Source organism: Lynx rufus, unplaced genomic scaffold (assembly GCF_022079265.1).
Source record: "Lynx rufus isolate CCGP_SWC_20201006 ecotype Redwood Valley unplaced genomic scaffold, mLynRuf1.p SCAF_4, whole genome shotgun sequence".
NCBI lineage: Eukaryota > Metazoa > Chordata > Mammalia > Carnivora > Felidae > Lynx > Lynx rufus.
In genome coordinates, this window is record NW_025814856.1 from 14,247,453 (window position 1) to 14,262,005 (window position 14,553).

General features: G+C 43.8%; 1 protein-coding gene across 1 annotated transcript in view; it reads left to right on the forward strand.

Moving 5' to 3' along the window:
- Positions 1 to 14,553, forward strand: part of KIF15 (kinesin family member 15) — an 84,439-nt gene that overhangs the window by 54,389 nt on the left and 15,497 nt on the right. The window contains exons 21-29 of the mRNA XM_047097166.1: positions 2,687 to 2,837; positions 3,046 to 3,131; positions 4,124 to 4,193; positions 4,580 to 4,666; positions 5,470 to 5,574; positions 6,507 to 6,629; positions 11,834 to 11,980; positions 12,769 to 12,870; positions 13,141 to 13,305. Coding sequence (XP_046953122.1) covers positions 2,687 to 2,837; positions 3,046 to 3,131; positions 4,124 to 4,193; positions 4,580 to 4,666; positions 5,470 to 5,574; positions 6,507 to 6,629; positions 11,834 to 11,980; positions 12,769 to 12,870; positions 13,141 to 13,305 — 1,036 coding nt within the window. The remainder of the gene's footprint in view (positions 1 to 2,686; positions 2,838 to 3,045; positions 3,132 to 4,123; positions 4,194 to 4,579; positions 4,667 to 5,469; positions 5,575 to 6,506; positions 6,630 to 11,833; positions 11,981 to 12,768; positions 12,871 to 13,140; positions 13,306 to 14,553) is intronic.

Genomic DNA, 14,553 nt, shown 5'->3' on the forward strand with positions numbered 1-14,553 from the left:
CCGCTGCATATTCTCTTAGCATAATGACCCCTGTGATGAAACCGTCTGTCCCAGAAGGCATGTATCAATCCTAGGGAGAATCTGAATTGGTTTTGCTGGAGTCCTCTGCTTACCTGCGGACCAGTCACTTCCCACGGGTTTGAGGTGATATAGGCCCAATATAGGTGATACACCTTTTCCAGAGGGAGAGGTATGCTCTTATTAGAAGAAGGGACAGTACAAGGTAGAACAGATCAGTAGTTGTCACTGTTGTCCACAGTAACTTGTCAGAGGCTGGCAGGAGTCAGTGCTGGTAATCTTGAAATAAAGGAATGACAGATGTAAGGGGTTTGTTTTTACTACTCTTTTCCTTGCCAATTTCAACCTTTTATAAAATCATTTTGTGTTTTGGTTGCCATCGTATGGGTCCGTGGCAATAATTTAATAATGGACATTTGGCACGTGATGCTGTGAGCATGATACACGTTGCAAAGGTTTAAGTCTGCAGTTTTTATGTGTTTTCCACACGAGGAATTAAAATAGAGGAAGAAAATTTGAGATCTGCAGACCGGATTCATCCATAAACATGTTTTTGCTGGATCTTCCCAGTGTGGTTTTTAAAAAGTTTAGCATAGGGGCACCTCGGTGGTTCAGTTGGTTGGGCATCTGACTTGGGCTCAGGTCATGATCTCATGGTTTGTGAATTCGGGCCCCGCCTTGGGCTCTGTGCTGACAGCTTGGAGCCTGGAGCCTGCTTCGGATTCTGTGTTTCCCTCTCCCTCTGCCTGCCTCTGTCTGTCTGTCTGTCTGTCTCTCTCTCAAAAATAAACATTTAAAAAAAAAGTTTCGCATTGCATTCTTAAGATTGAGAGCTTTCTTATAAAAATCCATCTTTCAGCATCCCCTGAAATCCCATCCCTGCCCCCTGAATGACTCCTTTCCCGTGAGTTGGGCGGGCGCTGTCAGCCTCCACTGCCCGTTTCCCCAGCACCGAGTTGCCATTTGTCATCCCTGGTGCACTGTTGTTTTTTTCTTACCAGGCATTTGTGGGTTTTTTTTGTTGTTGTTGTTGTTTTAATCTTTATTTATTTTTGAGAGAGAGAGAGAGAGAGCGAGCGAGAGAGTGAGCATGAGCAGGGGAGGAACAGAGAGAGAAGGAGACATAGAATCCGAAGCAGGCTGCAGGCTCTGAGCCATCAGCACAGAGCCCCATGCGGGGCTTGAACCCATGAACCGTGAGATCATGACCTGAGCCAAAGTCGGACGCTTAACCGACTGAGCACCCAGGCGCCCCACCAGGCATTTGTTTTTAACATCTGAATCACTGACCCTGATCTTGGCTGTGTCATAAATGAACTTTGTGTGCGTTTTTTGGAAAGGTCACTCCACTTATCTCGTTGGATTTTAATTTCCTCATGTTTATAAGTCATTTGAACCAGATCTAAAATATTAAGAATCCACTATATTTGACTATGTACTTAAATTCTGTCCTAAAAATAGCGAGTACTTCTTTGCTTTTTAAATTTGATATAATTTTTCTCAGTGTCTCAGGTTTAACTCTCTTGCTCAAACCGAGTGTATCACTCTTTGGGCTGCTTATACTCCATGGCCCCACAGGTGGTAAGAAGGCCCCTGCGTGAAATAGCCCAATACCGCTATGTGTTCCTTGAATCATTTGGCTGCTTTCTATACACAGTTTGTATCATAAATACACACATCTCTCCTCTGGTCTATTGTCTGTATGCCTCTCTTTAGCAATTGATTTATACCACTTTGGTTTTGTTTTTTGTTTTTTTTTGTAAGTTTATTTGTTTTGAGAGAGAGCACACATGAGCAGGGGAAGGGCAGAGAGGGAGAGCGAATCCCAAGCAGGCTCCACGCTCTCAGCACAGAGCCCAATGCAGGGTTCAAACCCACAAACCGACCATGACCTGAGCCGAAATCAAGAGTCGGATGCTTAACCGTCTGAGCCACCCAGACACCCCTGTACCACTTTGTAATGTGCCACTTCTGCTCTGTGTTCAGCAAGTAAAGCAGATGAATCCCTGCCTAATCTGTTTACAAGCTGGGACATCTCTTTTGGATGGTGCAGAGTCAGGTTCATTGTTCACTAGTTCTTGGCCGAGCCCTGGATGTTTGGGCCTGTCACAGCAGGTGCAGCGCAGAACGAGAGGATGAGAACCTAAGAAGCGGGAAACAATCACGTGAATTAAGAAATGGTTCTTTCTGAGGGAGTTACTCTCTTGCTCAAACCAAAGCCACGTTTGCCATCTTAAAATCTTCCTAGAATTGAGAGGATATGTGATGAATGAATGGAGGTGAGGTGTCAACAGAATTAAATGTACAGCCATTTCCTAGCTTACGTAAGGAAGGGTTAGGTCTGGAACTCCCTAAAATGAATCCACGACTCAAAATTGCCCACGAGTTAAGCATGTCTGGTTGAGACCATGGGAGGCAGAATGAGGAGGTATATGGCTCAAGCTAACATGCCCACCCTGTCTCCTCCGGCCCCGTCACACTGCTCTGTGGTCCATTGTGTGTTACATGTTTGTGCATCGTGGGCATCCCACACACGGTCACGTCAGTCAAGGCTTCTGTAAGTTGGGCACGGTCTGTAGACAGGAGCAGTGGAACTGCTGGTAATTGAACTCGCAGAACTACATTTGATGTTTATATTGACCATTGTAAAAATGTTTTCCTGATAAAGATTAGAAAAGGAAAAGCTTCTTGAGAGCAAAGCCTGCCTACAGGATTCCTATGACAACTTACAAGAAGTAATGAAGTTTGAAATTGACCAACTTTCAAAAAACCTCCAAAACTGCAAAAATGAAAATGAAACTCTGAAATCTGATCTGAATGTAAGTTAAGAAAGGTATTGGTTATTGATGAATTTGTCCTGAATGTGTGATTGTTCCCTGGAGCACAGGGCAAGGCCTGTTTATTGACCTCTTCCTAACTTCTGTACTGGCCCCTCGTGCCTGCCAACGTAGAAGGTACTTGATGTGTTTGTTGACTGTGCATTGCTAGTAACAATTTCTTAAAATCTAATATAACATTGTCTTTTAGAATTTGGTGGAGCTTTTTGAGGCAGAAAAAGAACGCAATAACAAATTATTATTACAATTTGAAGAAGATAAAGAAAACAGTTCTAAGTGAGTGCTATTTATCTTTTCCATTAGTTGACTAGAGTATCATTTACTATCACATTCTTTATCTTGAGTTGTTTGGGTTTTTTTTATTGCTGATGCCCTGTAAGGTTATTTTTTTAAAACATTCCAAAATGAATATCCGATTCTTTTGTATAAGAGGCTATGTAGAGAAACTTAATTTTTCAAAAGCATTCAGGAAGTAGCTACGCTACTTTTGAAATGAATAGCAGTTGATGGTGATCAGAACTCTGGTCCTTCTATAAATAAATCTCGGTATTTTTATAACTGGAAGGTGGGGACTGATTTTTATTTCTGTCTCTACTATTCTTTTTCTGGCTGCTCTGTTTTTCTCTTGGTCCTTTAATATGGAATGCCATTGTCCTTCTTGCCTGTCTCTCCAAGTTCTTTTCCTTGGTGATCTCTGTCCGTCTCTTGGCCTCAGCCAGCAGGATGATCATTACTGTAGCAAGAGGAAGTATTTGTTTATTCAGCAGATACCTGTAGAGTTTTTAGTACGACTCGGCTTCTCTTCTAGGCCTGGGGATACGGAGGTAACTACATCTAGTGGGCATACATCTTAGCTGGGAAACAGTTAACCATTTAGTTGTTCAAACACTAGGTGATATCCAACAAGCCAGGCACTATTCTGGTAAGTGCCAGAACATTTATTTAGAGGTAAGACAGTGAACAAAATATCCCCATCCCCGTGAGTTTCACATTCTAGCACAGAGAGATAGGTAATAAACACATGCTTATGTCAGCAAGTCCTGAGTGCTCCAAAGAAAGAGAAACTCGTAGCACAAAGATAGGTTCTCTTTGGTTTGTTGAAGAAACGGGTTCAGATCTTGACTCCTGCTGGAACGCAATGCCTGATGCCAAGCGTGTGCCAAACAAAGTTCCATTGCCGTTCACGGAATCTCTTCTGTACAAATGCACCCACTTCCTGTTTCCATTGGATGAAGTCATGAGTAAAAAAGATCATTCTTTTCTTTCAGAGAAATATTAGGAGTTCTTGAGGTTGTGCACCAGGAGAAACAGAAAGAGATAGCCAAATGCGAGCAGCAGGTGAGTGATCTGTGCTCTTAACTCTAGCCTTTGAGGTCTGTAACTCCCGGTCCGGTGTCTGGAGAGGTGCATTATGAACAAGGTTTCAGCTCTCAGGTGTCGAAAATAGGTAGTAAAAATAGATGGGCTTTTTGGTTGGTTGTATTATTTTTGAACTCTTGTTTTTCTAACTCCTGGAAGGCTATAATCACTTTGTTGGTGGCCCCCTGGTGGAGACCCACAGAATCAATGCCTTTTAACCCAGCTTCTCCTTTTCAAGTGTTACCTGATGAGCACCATACAATATGAAAAGGAGATTTCAATTTCTTTTTTTTCCCCCCTATATGTGTATGTGGTTGGCTTTGGAATTTAATTCTTTTTCTAAAAATAGTTATTTTTCCCCATAGATGGCAAAAGTACAGAAACTGGAAGAGAGTTTATATGCTACCGAAAAAGTAATTCGTTCTCTGGAAAAGTCTAGAGATGCTGACAAGGTTGGTAGAGGTTGAAGCTGAATCCCTCTTTATTTTCTTCATAAGTGAGGCTTTAATGTTCCCGTCCTGTGCCCGCAGGGTGACTGATAGCTGGCATTCCTGTAGACACTTAGGCCTTGTTTGTCTTCCAAGGTTGGCAGAGAAGGGGATCTTCTATTATTATTATTATTATTATTAATTCTCCATGTAACTTCAAGAGGAAACTGTTCTACTACTTCTGATGGCACTGTTTCTATTTTTATTATTTTTTTATAGTTTTTTTTATTTTGGGGTGGGGGGAGAGGGAGAGGGAGAGAGAGAATCTTAAGCATGTTTGATCCCAGTAACCGTGAGATCATGACATGAGCTGCAATCAAGAGACGGATGCTTAACCGACTGAGCCACCCAGGTGGCCCGCTGGTGACACTGTTTCTAAAACCCATCCTGCCCCTCTTTACTAGGCTGCTGTTAGTGTGAGCCTTTCTGGTTGACTCTGAGTCCCATGATACAAACTGTCAGATTTCTGGTGTGTTGTCTTTAATTAGGATAGTAAACGAAATATGCATGTTAAGTATAAAATTAGGTATAAATTTCTTATATGCCTACCTATAATTCATTCAGAAAAACCAAAGCAAATGATTAAATCAAATAGAGTAAGATCATATTTTAATATACAAACTGATAATAATATTATGTGACGTATTTTGCTAAAACAGAATGGACTTCTCCTGTTTTCTTTCGGAGAGGTAAACTGTTGTTTACCTCAGTAATGGTCTCCTCCTTAATGTCATTGGGTGTGAAGACATTGTTTCTCTCCTCATCAGGAAGTTGTAGCTGACCTCATGAGCCAGATCCAGGAGCTGAGAACATCGGTGTGTGAAAAAACAGAAACTGTAGACACCCTGAAGCAAGAACTGAAGGACATCAGTGTAAGTTCTGTAACCGACAAGATACATTTGAGCACTTCCCAGATTCTTCAAGAGTTTGACAAATGCTACACCAGAACAAAAGGATTGCTGTGGTCAAATCGGTTTGGAAATCTTAGTCAAAGCCTCAACAGGTTTCTGGATTCGCAGAACTTACAGAGCTTTTAATATGCTGACCCCTGCGAGGCGGTGCCCGCTGCCACCCTGCTCTGATCGTCCTGGCCTGGGTTCAGTGCTCTGTGTGCACCGATTGGGAATTGCTGATCAGAAGCAGGCCGGTTGTAATCTGTGATAGTTAAGGGTATGTGGTGTTCCTTCGTTGCTTTGAGGAAAAACAATGACACATTTTGGTTAAGTTCAGAGACATTCCTTGTATAGCGAGTGAGTTTTTCCATTATTGGACTTTCTGGTTTCCTCAAGTAAGTATTTTCTACGAGGAACTACTTTCCCCCTCATGCGTGCACATATCTAAGTTGAATGTTGGTGCTTCCTCCTCACCTCGGGTCAAGGTGAAGTTTTTTGCCCACGTTGGTCATTCCTCTGCTACAAAGGGAGGTTGCTGTTCTCACGTTTGTTGCTGAAGGCAGTTTCTTGATAAAGGTGTGATAATAATGAATATGGGGCGCCCAGCTGGCTCAGTCGGTGAAGAGTGCGACTCTTGGTCTCTGGGTCGGGAGTTTGAGCCCCATTGTTAGGGGCAGAGATGACCAAAAAACACTAAGAAAACCTGAGTGGTTTTTCACTGCTCCCTGTGGGACTTTTTGACTTCTCTTCACCATTCATGCACTTATTCTTCCATTCGTTTGTCCAATAAGTAGTTATTGAACTATTTGTGTTAGTCTCATCATCACCTCGGAGCTCAGACTCCTTCTTGTTATTTTAGTGAAAAAATAAGCACAGGAAAGCAGACAGCTCTTACAACTTTCTTTCTGCAGTGCCAACACAACTCTGCTTTGGCTGACAAGGAAGAGAGCAAAGTGTTGATTAAGAAACAGGAAGTGGAGATTCTGGACCTGAAAGAAGCCCTTAGACTGAGAATACTCTCTGAGGACATAGAGGTACTTGTTAACACATCCTGACTCTTTTTTGCCTTTTTCCTTGTCAATGTTTGTATGTGTATGTGTGTGTGGAGGTTATTAATGAAGAAATAGAGAGCTTTTTAAAGGGACAAGTCATAATTAGAGCCATTTTCCCATAGGGTAGTTAGGCCAGTAATAGATAACACTAAAATTGTTATACTTTATCCAGTTGATATGCATTCATTTGTGCTAACACCTGGTGTTGCATCCACACGACTCCTGAAACAGAATGCTACGGGTACCAGTGACAGTCACAACAAAGTTTATTACAATGAGAGGCAAGGCCGACCAACCGGGACCAACACTCTTCATAAGAGTGCGGCCTCGAACAGCTGGGGTACAGAGTTTTTATAACCGATCACATCGTTTTATCATCACCTGGGAACAGAACAAAGAAACAGTTTCCAGATGAGTTAGAAACAGTTGCCAGATGAGTTAGAAACAGTTGCCTAATGAGGTGTTTATTTTAGACTTTCTGCCTCTAAGTTGCAACCAGTGGATCTCCTTGACCCTGCCTCTGATGCTCTTTTCTTTGAACTTTTGTTTCCTTAATTGGTGAAGCCTAATTTACAAGAGTATGAGGCCTAGTTTACAAGAGCAAAGCAAGGCTGTTATCTCTTAACCTTCAGTGTCAACACAAAGCTGTTATTTTTCAAGCTAAGCTTTAGCCCTACACTACAATTTAACCCTTACACTGGTAAGTTCCTGTAACTGACCCTCTTCCCAAAGGGGAGCAGATTGGCCACTGCGTTTACTTGGTGGAGTGGTAGCAGCAGGGAGCAAAGAAAGATCTGGTTAACAGGTTAACCAGCTGAGGTGGGTTTTAGCTAAAGTGGGTTTTAATTTTTCGTTGTTGGTGTAAATGTGTCTATTTTTAAATGAAGCAGTACTGGGACGCCTGGGCGGCTCAGTCAGTAGAGCGGCCAACTCTCCATCTTGGCTCAGGTCATGATCCCAGGGTGGTGAGATTGAGCCCCGAGTCAGGCTCTGCGAGTCAGGCTCTGCGTTGGGCGTGGAGCCTGCTTAAGATTCTCTCTCCCTCTTTCTCTGCCCCTCCCCTCCACGTGCGCACGCGCTCTCTCTCTCTCTCTCTCTCTCACTCTCTTTCTCTCAATAAGTAAGTAAATAAACAAGCAAGCAAGCAGTACTGTCACATCGCTCAAAATTCAAATTACATAAAGCAGTAGATATTCTGTCATGTATCCTTCCAGAGATTTTTTTTTTTTAATTTTTTTTTTTTCAACGTTTATTTATTTTTTGGGACAGAGAGAGACAGAGCATGAACGGGGGAGGGGCAGAGAGAGAGAGAGACACAGAATCGGAAACAGGCTCCAGGCTCTGAGCCATCAGCCCAGAGCCCGACGCGGGGCTCGAACTCACGGACCGCAAGATCGTGACCTGGCTGAAGTCGGGCGCTTAACCGACTGCGCCACCCAGGCGCCCCGAGATTTTTTTTTTTTAATAAATGTTTATTTTTGAGACAGCGAGTGTGAATGGGGGAGGGAGAGGTAGGGGGACAGGGGATCTGAAGCAGGCTCTGCGCTCACAGCAGAGAACACGATGTGGGGCTCGAACCCGTGAATCATGAGATCATGACCTGAGCCGAAGTTGGCCGCTTAACCAACTGAGCCACCCAGATGCCCTACTTCCAGAGACATTTTAGGCAAATCCCATATACATTTAGTTTTCTTTTTCTCACACAAATGGTAACCCACCATATATACTACTCTGTGGTTGCTTTAGAAGTAAAGCTTTCTTGCTAAACTATGCTATCCATGAAAGAAACAACAAATATTTATTGAACCCACCTATCATTTGTCCTTGCCTGGAAGAATGATTGAAACACTGTTACTTACGTCAAAATATGCTATCTACTTTAAGAGTTAAATGTATCTTGATCTAACAAAGGATCTGGGAGCACAGGAAAGGGAGGAGGGGAGTGACTGTGCCAAAATCGCAGAGCACTTCCCAAAGGAGATAGTATTTGTACAAGGCTTTGCTAGGGAGGGGGCTGTGGGTGTTGGTGGGGCCTGTCCGGCTGTGGGGGGAGAGCTGAGGTGGAGACGGATGGAGTCTGTGTCACGGAGCATCTCCAAGAGTGTCGGCTGCATAGACTTCAAGCCCAGGCCAAAGGTGAAAAGGCCGGAGCCCAGAAGTGGTGGTGGGAGTGTTGGCAAGATAGAACTGAGCAGTGCTTTAGAAGTTCAGCAGGCAGTTGTGGGGTCCGCAGGACATGTGCCGTGGCAACAGCAAGCAGAGTGGGTGCCGAGGGCTCTAGCCACAGTGACCGAAGGCGGTTCCTTGTACGTCTGAGATGGAGAAATAGCGGCCTGGGGAAAGTTGGTGAAACACACGGTGTATGCGCTAGTTTTGAGCTTTAGCACCTGTGGGGATCGATCTCCAAGGCAGATTTACCCAGGAGTCTGTATTTCTAGCCTCCTGTATGCCAGAAAGGACTCGAAGCTAACACACCTGCAGTGCAAGGAGATGAAAATAGGCAAGGACGGTCCAGGCCGCAGGAGCACAAGACAAGAGTAATAAGCTGTTAGGGCACAGGCCGCGGAGCTGGCTGCTGTGGAGTCTGAGTCCTGGCTGTGTGACGCTGTGAAAGTTACACTTGTCTCTGCCTCATTCGTCACGTCGCTGGAGCAGAGATAACACTGCCGCCTAGTGCCTAAGAGGAGGTGAAATGAGGTGACACATGGAAAGGGCTTAGGAACTGACTGGCAGCTTGTGAGTTGCTCAGTCCGTGGGAGCTGGCAGTATTTTTAGGAGGTGAGTTGGAAAGTTTGTACACAGTGTCAACTGTACCTCAATTAAAAAAAAAAAAAAAGAAATTTAGGGGTGCCTGGGTGGCTCAGTCAGTTAAGCATCTGACTCTTGATCTTGGCTCAGGTCATGATCTCACAGTTTGTGAGATCGAGCCCCACGTTGGGTTCCACGCTAACAGTGCAGAGCCTGCTTCAGATTCTCTCTGTCCTTCTCTCTCTCTGTCCGTCCCCCCACTCCTCTCAAAGTAAATAAATAAACATTAAAACAAAAAAAGTGGAAAGTAGCACACAAAAGTCACACCCTAAGGTCTTGTACAAGTATAAAATGGGGACTAAATCTTCAGTTCCACACTGCCTGTTGCCCAAGTGTAGAGGGAAGCCTGGCTATTTGAGTGGGAGTGGCTAATAATGGGAGCTCAGTACAATTCACCTCCAGGCTCTTCCTTACTCCCTTTGTCTCCTGTGTCTTTCTTGTTCTTCTCTTAAAAAATGTGTGACAGTGCATGTTGAAGTATCTTAGATTCGAGGGGAATCATCCCACAGTCACTTCACGTTCCCCCTTTTACTAATCACCTGGCTTCCTCAGCTAAACTATTTACAACTAATGACAAAGGGGTCCTTGCCTTAATCCACAGAAGAGCTTTTAGGTCAGAATACTCAAGAAAGGACAGACACACCCTGGTGGTGAATGGATACAGGAAGGTGCATGAGCAGCTCCCCCAGGAAGAAGATAGTGGCCTAGAAACCTTGCTAAAAGAAATGCGAAATTAAGCACAAAGCTACCGTTTGATCTTACAGCTAGTAAATATTAAGATATGCAGAGAAGGGTGATTACTGACACTTGTGATGAAGTTTAAGTTCAGCCTTTGGGGAGGTGGTCTAGTAATACACAGCCTTAATTTTTTTGCATATGCTTCGAGTTTGCACTTTTTAGAAATTAGCCTAAAGAAATAATCTAGTAGGGAGGTGCCTGGGTGGCTCAGTTGGTTAAGCATCTGGCTTCTGCTCAGGTCATGATCTCACGGTTCATGAGTTCGAGCCCCATGCCAGGCTCTGGAGCCTGGAGCCTGCTTCGGATTCTGTGTCTCCCTCTCTCTCTGCTCCTCCCCCGCTCGCGCTCTCTCTCTCTCTCTCAAATATAAATAAGTGTTAAAAAATAATTTTTAAAAAAGAAAGAATCTAGGTATGAGAATATAATGCATTATGATAGTGAAAAATTCAAATCAAAGTATTCAGTGATGGGCAAAATTGTGGTGCATACTTAAGATGAACTCAAGCCCGCCCAATGAAAAATGATGTGATAAAAGAATGAATATGTGGAAAAGTGTTTGTGATACATCAAGTATGTGTGTGTGTGTGCATTTTTGCCTGACGTATTACAAACATTTTCCACATACTTTTATATCATATCATTTATATATGTACGCGCATTTTTTTAGGTGATACACATATTAATGTATATCACATATACCTGTTATATGCAGTGTTATACATGTTAACATATTTATAGTGATATAAATATGTATACGTACATATATACATGCACATTTGGAAAGTTAGAGTAAGCAGATTCTGCTCTAACTTGATAGGGATTACATGCTGTGTACACAGGAATTATGTATGCAGCCCACAGGACTTCTAATTCTCTCTGCCACTTTCCATCAAGCTACTCCTCTGAAACTCTGATGGCCTATGACAATGTATCACTACCTGGTGACTGCCCAGCCCCTCCCCAACTGGCTGAGGGGTACCCATCTTTATAGCTATTTACCTTCTAATGTATAAAGGACTAGAGTCAATTGGTCAGACAGCAGGTAAGCTAGGGACCTCTTTCTAGAGTCCTCATACGGAAAGAGTGATCGATCAGCTTTGAGATCCTGGGGGGTCAGAGGAAATGTTCAGTGTTAAACGAAAGGGGTGGAATGCACTGAAACCCCAATTGGGATACCTGTATGAATTTCGTGTAATGTTTCTCTTTAGACCTGTTCTTAAATGGGGTGACTGGGTGGCTCAGTCAGGTAAGCGTCCGACTTTGGCTCAGGTCATGATCTCACTGCTCACGGGTTCGAGCCCCACGTCGGGCTCTGTGCTGACAGCTCAGAGCCTGGAGCCTGCTTTGGATTCTGTGTCTCCCTTTCTCTCTGTCTTTCTCCCTCTTGTACTGTCTCTCTTTGTCTCTCAAAAAATGAGTAAATGTTATAAATAAATAAATAAATAAACAAACAAACAAACAAACGAAATTAACTGCTTGTTTGCTTTGGACTGGATTAGCACATAAGCAAAAAAAAAGTTAAAAGTTCTTATTTAAGACTTTTTAACCTTTTGCAATTTGTACATACTAGTGATTTGCAAATCCTTAGTGGAGTATACAATTATGAAAGCAATCTTTCTTTGCGGGGATCATCCCAACAGAGGGATATGCTCTGCGAGGACCTGGCTCATGCCACCGAGCAACTGAACAAGCTCACCGAGGCCTCGAAGAAGCACTCAGAGCTGCTGCAGTCTGCCCAGGAGGAGATGGCCAAGAAGGAGGCCCTGATCCAAGAACTTCAGCACGAGGTGAGGTCCAGTGCCGCGGCTCATTCTCTCTGTGTACAGCAAGGTGGGCCAACAGGGCACTTAGGTGGTCAGGCTGCGCTGCGGGCTCTGAACAACTTGGTTGCTCACGTGTGTTCCGACTTGCTCGGCTGCCTCTCTGCCCACCCTCGGCCCCCTGACAACGTGCCAGCAAGTTCTAACCTCTGGGGCAAGGTTATGGCTGACTTGTATCCTCCTCTTGGCTGCTGTTTTACATTTTATTTTCCTCAAACGACCCTTTGATTACCAGCGAAGCTTTAAAAAGTTGTTTTTAGGAGCACCCGGGTGGCTCTGTCAGTTAAGCGTCCGACTCTTGATTTTGGTTCAGGTCATGATCTCACAAGGGTTAGATTGAGCTCCGCATCGGATTCCGTGCTGAGTGTGGAGCCTGCTTCAGATTCTCCCTCTCCCTCTCTCTCTGCCCTTCCTCCGCTCATGCTGTCTTTTCCTCTCAAAATAAGCAAACATTAAAAATGTTTTTTAAAAAAAGTGTAAATAAGTCTGTGGGAGAGAGGGAGAGGGGAGGGTTGTAGCAGCAACCAGCGTTTACAGATGTGAACGGCAGCCGCAGGGTCGACAGCTACGGACTGTGAGCATTGCTGTGGTTTGGGTTGGTTTTAACACCTTACTGCTTTTCAAGCAGTATTTAATGAAAGCCTGAGAAAATAATGTGAAAAGTCTGTATCCTCACACCTTGGGAAGTTTGTCTGTTCTAACCGGGCCATGTGCCCAGTTCTAACTTGCCACCTTCATCTGTTCGATTTTCTCAGCTAAACCAGAAGAAGGAGGAAGTAGAACAGAAAAAGAATGAATATAACTTCAAAATGAGACAGCTCGAACACGTAATGGATTCTGCTGCCGAGCATCCCCAGGTACCTGTGCTCTGGGGGACATGGAACGGTTTCGTGAGGGATTGCAAGTGTGGACATTACTAAGACTGTAGCTTTGTGTTTTTATAGAAAGAGATTTTCGCCAGTACCTTTTCTGCTCTTTACTTGATAAAAAGGTACTGGTGTTTTATTTGTTTCACCTGCACAGGAATTAGAATGACAGGCTGAATAGCTAAGTGTTTTCATTTGAAATGAAATCTTTATAAAATATCACTTAATCAGGTGTTTGGATGGAATTTAATTTTATTTTAGAGCCCTAGAACACCACCTCACTTTCAAACACACTTGGCAAAACTCCTAGAAACCCAAGAACAAGAGATAGAAGACGGAAGAGCGTCTAAGGTTTCTTTGCAACACCTTGTCACAAAGCTAAACGAAGACCGAGAAGTCAAAAATGCTGAAATCCTCAGAATGAAGGTAACTGGGTCATCTTTTTCAAAAAAAAATCTTTTAAAAGAAACAGTATCCAAAATCAACAAAAGAAACAGTATCTTTCATGGCTACTGAGGGTACAAAATTCAACAGGCACAGAACTAAATAAAGGGCAGGCAGAAAAGACTTCCTCTCCCCGCCGACTGCAGACTACCTGGCTGACGGTCCCTGGAGGCTCTCACGGTAGCCCCATTTCCATATAACCAAGTCTGCAGCCGTCATCTCCCTGTTTCTACGATGGTGTCAAACACAGGCTGTGCCAGCTACTCTGATCACAGTGCCGCCTGACTTACATCCTTGCCAGTTTCATAGCTAAATACGCTGTCTTGCTACGGTTATAAATTTGTATTTTTCTCATTAAGAATAAGATGGAGGGGCACCTGGGTGGCTCAGTTGGTTGAGCGTCCGACTTCAGCTCAGGTCGTGCTCTCACAGTCCGTGAGTTCAAGCCCCACGTCGGGCTCTGTGCTCACAGCTGGGAGCCTGGAGCCTGCTTTGGACTCTGTGTCTCTCTCTCTCTCTGACCCTCCCCTGTTCGTGCTCTGTCTCTCTCTGTCTCAAAAATAAATAAACATTAAAAAAAACTTAAAAAGAAAAAAGAGTAAGATGGAGCACATTTTGTTTCTCTGACCTATATCCTTCGCCCGTCTTGCTATCATTGGACTTTCCCTTAACAATTTGTAGGCATTCTCTGTGTATTCTAGAGATTCACTTTTGTCTCAGGTAGTTAATAATCTTCTCTTGTTTGCCATTCCTTTAAACTTCTGTTTTACTTTTTTTTTTTACTCAGGGACTTGGGGTTATGGTGATTGTGCACAGGGAGAGTGTGTTTCGAGGAGTATCGAGTAGAGGGAGGTGTGTGGTGTGGAGGTGTGGACGGGTGTGGGTGGAGTAGATAGGATGCTTCACAGAAGATCGCATTTAGGCTGTGAAGCCTTGGCTCTGGAGTGAGGTTTTGTTCAGGAACAGAATTAGCTTCCTGTAACCAAGTGATGTGAAGTATGCAAAGATAGTCTCTCAAGCTTCGTTCCTCGTGGAGGGGATCACTCCTTGCCTTTTTAATTAGGGCAGCTCTCAATCTGCTGAGGAATGTGGCTGTTACCCAGATTGGCATGATTTTAGTACTCAGAGGAAATTGGGTCAGCTTAAAAGAAATCGGACAATGGACAAGGAGAAGTAAATGGAAAAGGACACCCCTTGCAGACAAGCATTTATTTCTTCTGGATGGTTATG